General features: G+C 42.6%; 1 protein-coding gene across 5 annotated transcripts in view; it reads right to left on the bottom strand.

Moving 5' to 3' along the window:
- The window catches only part of CDKL5 (cyclin dependent kinase like 5), a 160608-nt gene that overhangs the window by 11192 nt on the left and 140704 nt on the right, over positions 1-8712 (bottom strand). For all 5 annotated transcript variants that reach the window (XM_019665739.1, XM_019665760.1, XM_019665751.1 and 2 more), the window contains one exon: positions 6049-6172. In XM_019665739.1, the coding sequence (XP_019521284.1) occupies positions 6049-6172 (124 nt within the window). The remainder of the gene's footprint in view (positions 1-6048; positions 6173-8712) is intronic.

Below are 8712 nucleotides of genomic sequence, written 5' to 3'. Positions count from 1 at the left end.
TACACACGGTAGCCCATGGCAACCCACTGCAGCAGGGGCTGCAGCCTACGCCGTCGCTGGCGACTCATGGCAGCCCAGCTCCAGGTTGAGCTGTTGTTAAGCATCTTAGCTGTAGAGGGCAGTGTCACAAGCCCCCTCATATGTGGGATCCGAACCGGGGCCCTCTGGCATCCCAAGCCAGTTCTTAACCAACGTGCCACTCGGCCAGCCCGAAACATAATAAAATCTTAATAGCTATCATCTCTGGGTAGTAGGCTTATCGGTGATTTGCTGTTTCTTCTTTTTAATTTCAACAAACATGTACTGCAGATATTAATAAAAAGGTTTTATAATCCACAGAAAATTTATTTGAAAAACCAAGCATTCAAGATCAAAGACAAAAAAGGAAGAGATTGAGAGAGAGAGGTTGACAGAGAGTGAGAGCCAGAAAGTAAAAAAACCATGACTGTTTGAAGGACCAATGATCATTTCTTCTAAAGTATTTAGCCTGAAAGTTAATGGGAATCCCAAGGAAATAAAAACACGTACTATAGGTCCAAGAGTTCCTTAAACTCATTAGGACCTGCAATTTTAAACATTATTGAGAGTCCCAAGTTCTGAAGCGTAAGTTTTATAATACAACACAACCAATACAATAACTAGTGTTGGAAGTCTGAATGATGCATTTACAATTTTGAAAGCTAGAAAACTTCAGACATGATGGAATGGGTGAGAACGGAATAGTGAAAAGTTACAGATGCTTTTAAGCGCAGTGTTGCAATGCTGGGGAAGACACATCCCTGTGATGGACAGATTGGGCCTAGACCCTGGGAATTTGGGCCTAGACCCTGGGAATTCCGTCCAAGTTTCTTAAAACAAGTACTTTTGAGATTAAGGAGATGAAACCCTCTTAATGTGAGGCCTCAAGACAAATGGCCCGAAACTCAATTCCAGGCCGCAGCATTCATTCATGTGAGGGTTCTAGGAAACATAGCAGAACAGTCTAGTTCACTGGAATCACAAAAGCAGGATCCTTAGGCTTGAAAGGAACCTCAGAGAGCATCTAGTCCAACCAGCAATACTATTTTTAATGTTCTGGAACTTCCAGAAGTTAAAGAATTATTTGCTTATGATATGGCTTATGTCCTTCCATAATGGGGTCTGCACAGCAGAGTATTCAGATTAACAGGTAAAATATTTTACCAATCAGAATGAAAGTCTAACAAAATCCCAAAGGCCTGTCGAGGGTCAGCAGTTAAAGTGCTTTCTGCCAATCCAGGAAATCTTTAAGCGGGACACATTTATCATGACTGCAACCTTAGGCCAGGAATGGGTGTTACTATAAGAATGTACAATAAATGTTGGTGACAGAGGAAGTGAAAGCTTGAGACACTGGTCCTAGGAGGACCAGGATGTGGGATGGGAAGAGTCGTCTATCCAATAAGATGAAAGTGAGAGGATGGGGGTGGGGTGTAGGTAATGAAAGAGAAGAAACAGGACAGGAGCCCAGTGTCTGCAGTTTCCTATGAGCCCAAACACAGGGAAGATTAATCAAAGACCCTCTGCGGGGTCTTTTCAGAGGCACTGGATAAACCCAGAGCCCTGGGGAAGGGGGGATGATGAGGAAAACATCTTCAAATTGAAGCTGAGTGGAAGTGGTGGGGCCAAGATCCAGGCAGGGAAAGATCACAGAGGCCAAAACAAAAAAGAAAATAAATTACCCTTGAACGAGAGGATGAAAGCTCGGGGTGAAGCGTGCGTGTGCATGCATCACAAGACACAGAAGGAAGTCAGAGATAAAGAGAAGGTGTGCAAGTGGGAGCGCGCGTGAGAGAAAACAAAGAAAACTACACGGACACATACAGAGGATTAACAGGGAATGTGAAGGGAGAAAAGCCTGGGGGAGACTCAGACACAGAGAGACCGAGAGAAGCGGCCTGGAATGCAGGCACCCGAAAAGCTGTGTGTTGTATGAAAGAATGAAGAGAGAGACTTGAACATTTATAACCGGTAACACACCGAATGGCTAAGGGTATGTCCCACAGTTTACCTCAAATTTGAATTCTGGGCCCTGCGATTCTACCTGGTATGGTCAACGGTTATGTGCTGAGCTAACTGTACAGGGAACAAGAGATGGGTCCAAGAGGAGCAGCACAGGAGCTCTGAAAAGGCCCACCCAGCTGGTCACCAGCCACATTAGCCAGGGCTGCTGAGGTGGCAGGCAGGGGGCGGGGAGGGACGGCAGCGCAAGGGGAACAGTCTCCCTCCTGCACAGTCATGGGACGCAAGCGTTATCTCACACAACGCCCACTTCTCTAAGTGGTCAAGAGCAGAGAGGATTTAAAAGACTCCCCTAAAAAAGAGAAGGAATTAAAACCGACTATATCGAAGTCAACCAACACTGAGAAAGCACTTTGTGCCAGGCCCTGTGTTAAGTGTTGGAACTACAGAGAAAAATATACAAAGAGAAGAGTGACTTCGCGCTGCTTAGAGACTCAAGTCAGGAGACCCACAGGTTTGCCAGAGGGTCAGACTTCCGGGGCGTCCGTATAATCACTCCGGCAGCGGCATGAAGGTGAGTTGGAGAAGAGAGGGGCATTCATGACTCGGCGCCCCTTTCCCTGCCACCTCCCCTCCCCTGGCAGTGGGACTAGGGTGGTCAGTTCATGTCTGAGAAGAGAAAGTCAGTGAATAATTGTGTGACTTACGGTGGCGAGCAATAATGGATACCAACATATTCATAACTTTGCAAGGAGAAAAAGCCTGGGATTGCGCAAGTGAGTGACAGCAAGTCTTCACTTAACTACTGGGATTTCTAACTAATTTGGTTTAATGTCTAAGCATCAATTTTTAACCCAATTTTGACAGCAGTCTTCCTAAATGTATTTATACACTTTGTCTTTTTAAGTAAAGTAAGAGCAGTCTATTTTATAAATATATACTCTGCATGGATATCTAGTCTATCTATGAAACCATAAGGGCTAGAAATGATTTTTCCCACGGGGGCCTGAGAAAAGGCAAAAATACTCCTCTTCTCTCCACGGCTATTGTTCCAGATCTTTCTCCCTCTGCCTGGGACGATTTCTTGCCTGACAACCTCAGGGCCAACTGCTAGAACTGCGCATAAAAGGATAAACAGGCTCACAGGGAGGATAGAGGTGTTTTCCCATTACTAAAGATGATGAACCTGACTCCATTTTTCTTGTTCCGAGATATTCTGGCTTATCTCCCAGTTCTTAAATGGATTCTAGATAGCTGCGATGAGCAGAATAACCACTCTGGATATTATATGACAATATCTATTTATCGCTTTAGAATATGACATAGTAGCTTGATATTTTTCATTATGAGAAATGTATACAGTGTACAAATATTCTCTTCCCAAAAGAAATGTAACGTACTATCAAGGAGAAACAGACTGTCCTTAGGTAAGTGACCATTTAGAAACAGCAATTCACTATGTTATGGCAGCAAGGCTCGTCCATGTTTCTGTAACAGTTATTGAACTGTGTTCCTCTCAAATATACACAATATGGTGAATCAATGAGAGATTTTGTTCAGGAAAAATAATCAAGACGTCAAGCTTAATGAACGTCTTAGACTAAGTTAGATGTGATGCATGAAGAAATATCATAGCAGCATTATTAGCAGGGGCAGTGGGAACAAAAGAATACAGCAATCGTCACTGGTAATTCTGGAACTCACTCAAGCCTCATAACAGCAGTATTAGAGTATGGATGACTCCATGGAGACTTGTCTCAAGTTCAATGCCTCTAATTCTTTTCAGAACAACTGTTTTCAGGTTTCTATACATATCTAGGTCTAAACAAGCTCTACTCAAACTGATTATCAAAAAGACAGAAATGGTATGTTGTTAATACCACCTATCCCATATTTCGATTGTTTTGATTTGACCTACCTAATTTTCACAGAACTCTGTTAGTCTGTAATTGATACTCTTTTAAACCATCACTACTTCATTATGCAACGACCACTTCATTATGCAATGACCAAGAGGAAAAACAATTCCTTCTGTACTTTCATATTCTCATCCTTTAGACACTATTCTCATGGCTTGTTAGAACCACATTTGAAAACTGTCAACGCTGGTAACTAAAACAAGTTGTCCCTGTGCTCCCAGGTTAATGTATACGAGTGGAAGAGCTTGTCTAGTCACTTGGAGAAATAATGCACCAAAGTTTATCAGGAGAGGGGAGGGGAGACACCTGACAAGTTACACTGAAGTTAAAGGACATTAACGATAAAAACTGCTGACATTGTCAAGACACAAGGTGCCAGACACTGCTCTAGGCGCTGTTGACGTTTTACCCCATTTAATGATCATATTAACCCCATGAGGGAGGTGTTCTTCCTAGCCCCATTTCACAGATGAGGAAACCAAGGCACAGAGAGGTTAAAGTCACATGGCCAGAAGGTGACATTACTCAAGAAACCCTATTTCCACAGTCTAAGCTCTTAGTCGCTAATGTTAAAACTCTCATTTTAAAAATAAGGCAATGGAAATAAAGTGTGCTTATTAAAGAAAAAGTATTTACAGTTTTTTTTTTAGATTTTTTTTTTATTGGGGAATTGGGGGGATGGGAACAGTGCTGGGAGATTGGGGAAGGGGAACAGACAAGTTGCTGTCGTTTTGTTCTTCAGTTTAGTTGTGGAGGACGTTGCTTCACTGGCCCAAGTTGGCACCATCATTGCGCTCTTCCGGGGCGAGGCAGATCAGTCGCCGACTTCTGGACAGCCGCTCACTGCGGCTGCTGGCCGCTCACACTGGCTGCTGGCTACACACGGTAGCTTATGGCAACCCACTGCAGCAGCGGCTGCAGCCTACGCCGTCACCGACGACTCACGGCAGCCCAGCTCCAAGTTGAGCTATTGCTCAGCATCTTAGCTGTGGAGGGCAGTGTTCACTGGGCCTCATATGTGGGATCCGAACCGGGGTCCTCTGGCGTTCCAAGCGAGTTCTTAACCATCGCGCCACTCGGCCGGCCCAGTATTTACAGTTTTAAAAAAATAGTTATTATTGTTTTTAAAATAATTAAGTTATTTTCACCATCGGGCATAGTAACACTGAAACCTCGATATAACCCTATGTGGTTTCCAAATTGTGAAACCACATAGGGTCAGGAGAACTGACCTAAGATCTTCCTGTGACCAGACATGGACTGACAGACTGGTCCTGTTCTAAATCTGGTGTGATACAGTGATGTACCATTTTATTCTCTTCACAGAGAACTTGGTAGTTCTATGAAGTACACAAATGCCCTTCACTAGATTCTGGGCAGTCTTTCTGGGCAGCTGAGAATATAAAGTTCACATTACCATTTTTAAAAAGCTCTTACTCCCCAGACAGATCTGCTAATGAGACTTGGTATACGTTGTAATTCTCTCCCTAAATTTTTATTACATATGACACGAGACGATAAAAGGACAAGCAAAGCTGGCGCATCATTTTAACCTCTGGCTACCATTACGTTTTTGTGGTAGCATAAAGGGTTGTTTCCCTATTTCTATCTTTTCACCCTGAAAAAAATCAGGTGGCACAGAGGTGAAGGGCACGAGCTGTGGAGTCGGAACCCATGTAGGTCTGGATCCTGGCTCCCTCCTCCCTGTTACTGGCTTCCCAGCACCAAGCAAGCTCCTTACCTTTTCTAAGCTGCAGTTTCCTCATCTGCGGGATGGGAGCCACCCCTACTTCAAGGGCTGATTGTGAGAACTGGGCACAAAGTGCTAAGCAAAGTGTCTGCTATGTGATTCAATAGCAACAAGAGTGGGAGACATCAGTCATGTCAGAAGAATGCAGTGGAAGACTTACAAGGTATTTATTGATCCAGGAGATTTTTTTCCCCTATTACACAATATTTAATATAAATGTTGAACTTGAAAGAAATCATTACCAATATATGAAAAAATCACATTTTCCTTAACAATCTCTCTTGAGAAAGAAAGGCCTAGCAGGAGAAAGAATGCTCAAATGTTTATCCAGAATGTCTTTGAAATCTCAAATCTCCAATTAGAAAAAAGAAGAGTAAAAACACACCAAGATACACTCACCATGGATCGAACGCTGGTTGTCTTTTTGAGTGGTTGGTTCCAGAACTGCTTTCTGATGGTAGGGAAGAAACTCTGGTTGACACATTATTCTCATGGAAAGAATTATCTGGACGTGGAGATGGCACTGAATAAAGAAAGACTAAGTCACTGTTTTGGTCAAAGCAGTTCTCAAGTTATTCCACTGCATTTTCTTGCACACAAATAAAACACACACACAGATAAGTCAAAATCCTCATCTGCTCCTCAGATAACTTTTGTGTTTTCTGACAGTGGAGGCATTCCAGGAAACCTTCTCCCTATCCACACTGCTTATAAGAGTAATTTGCGGAGGTCAGTTAACAGCAGGCAATAATATATTGGGTTGTTGGAAAAGTCATGATGTGTTTTTTCTGTTTTTCGTTGCAAAAATGCGTCATGACTTTTCTGACAACCCAATATATCACATCAGCAGGCAGTATCAATTGACCCGTCAGTTGATAAACTGAAAAACATTGTAGGATATTTAAAAATATGAATACGATAGCCCCTCCCCTTTTACTGTTTTGACACTGAGATTGAGGCTTTCTTACATCATAGACCCAACTATGCAAAATCTATTCTTAGTCTGAAGTGATTCTTAACAATATGGGTACTGGAATATACAAAGTACCATTGAAGCCTTGACATTTGGGAGGTAGCATCAATTTTATATTGTTAAAACTAATTCCAAAGAAATTTGGTACTTGCCCAAAAATAACTCTTTTTTTCTCTAAGTTCTCAATCCAGGAATGAACAGAAAGATAAACCACAATGTATGTGAGTAAACACGTTTCTGCTTTTTTTGGAGGAGGGAGTCACTATCTTTTTCTGTCAATTTCTAGGCTTGGTCATAAATCAAAATATATTGCAAATTTCATCACAAAAGGAATATACAAGCTGTATACTAAGATGAATGACACCATTTCACTTGACTCTTGACCAGTAGGACTGAAAATGGGAAGCTTTCTGAAAACATCTGTCATTTTGGTGATACCACTAAATCTTCATCCAGTTAGATTTAGCAGCATCACTGAAATGGCAGCTGTCGCCAGATGTTTTGCCTAGTTAAATCTTGTCCTTCTATTTCTAGACTTTCTAAAATAAAAAAGTTCCGCCTGCCAGACCTTGAAATGGATTATGAAGAAGACGAATGAGGGGCTTCGCTGATATTAAGTAATTTAATCCATTTGCAACCAAAATAAAACTGTGTTTCCAGAGGTGACAGGCTAATTAATTTAAAATTCTGTAACCATTTTATATTAAAGTGTATTCTCCAGACATCTCTAGAAATAACACATGCATGGTCTGTCTTGGAAGTAAAACTTATAGTGACAGAAGAAAAGGCTTTTGCTCATGTATACTACCATATTTTGTTTTAATTAACTTCAATCTCAATTAAAATTTTAGTCCCCTAGGATTCTAAGTAACCATGACATGAGAAACAACTAATAAAGGTATTAAAAGCCATCTTCAATGTCTTATGCTTTTTTCAAAGGTGGGGCTGGTAGGGAACAGGGTAGCCTAGTTACTCAGTATACACTTAGCCCTGAATAACACTCGTATGTATTTATTTAGCTCAGGTTCCTGTTAAAATCACCAAGCAGCTGTCCATATCCCCTTCCCCAATTCTTCCCAAATCAACAGAACAGTAAGAAGCCAGGCAATGTGGGTGTGGGTGGCTGTGGAAGGTGGAGGTGACCCTTGAAGGTTTTTGTCTGTCTCCCCACTAGGGGCTGCGGCTCCCTGGGGAGATCCCACTCTATTACTACACAGCTCCTCAAAGGGGATGCCTTTCTCTGTCAATATCTCCTAAATCCATACAGCCCCCAAATCATCTGTTTTACTTGTCTGTTAAACATCGGAGTACACTTTTAAGGCTTGTAAGACAACTTGAAGATTTTCTTTCACTCAATCAACAAATATTTATGAAACTACCAGCCAGTGTGCTAGTCAATGAGGGTGAAAGAGGAAAAGATAAAGGGCCTCACAACCTTGTGAGAGAAATGCAGACAAAGAATCAGTGCCATGTGTGGTCTGTGTCAGGTTTGAGGCCTAGACAAGGAATCATGGGTGGAACAGAGGAAACTTCACTTCGTCTGGGAGGGCAGGGAAGACATCACACTGCAGAGGACCTCAAAGCAGAATCTTTAAAGGGTCAGAAACAAGCTATCCAGGCAGCAGGAACGAGTTTCAGGCCGGCGGGGAGTGTGGCCTGTGTGAGTCCCACAGGCTGGGCCCCAGAGAGAAGGCGGGGCAGCTGGAAAAGGCGCAGGGCCAGGACATGGAAAGTCTGGAATGCCATCCTAGGGAATTCTGATTCTGTCCTGACACCAGTGGGAAGCCACCAGAGGATCTCAGCAGGTGAGAGAGAGAGGACTGGGGGAGGGGGAGGGCAACGGGCTGCCTTGCTTTATTTTTTCCCCTGTAGCATTTATTACCTTTTACTGCTCTATATAATTATTGCATTTAGTGTTGTTCTCTCCCCATGAAAATGTGAGTTCTGTGAGGTTAAAGACCTTTAGGTGTCATGTTCTAAACTAGAACAGTGCCAGGCACACGGGTGACATAGCTTAGTATTTTATTACTTATTCAAATGAATGAAGGGTGTAGTCAGAACACAGCTTTAGAAGGATCATTCCAGGGACC

The sequence above is a fragment of the Hipposideros armiger genome, unplaced genomic scaffold (genome assembly GCF_001890085.2).
Source record: "Hipposideros armiger isolate ML-2016 unplaced genomic scaffold, ASM189008v1 scaffold_13, whole genome shotgun sequence".
NCBI classification, from domain to species: Eukaryota; Metazoa; Chordata; class Mammalia; order Chiroptera; family Hipposideridae; genus Hipposideros; species Hipposideros armiger.
This window is presented reverse-complemented; position numbering and strand designations above follow the sequence as displayed.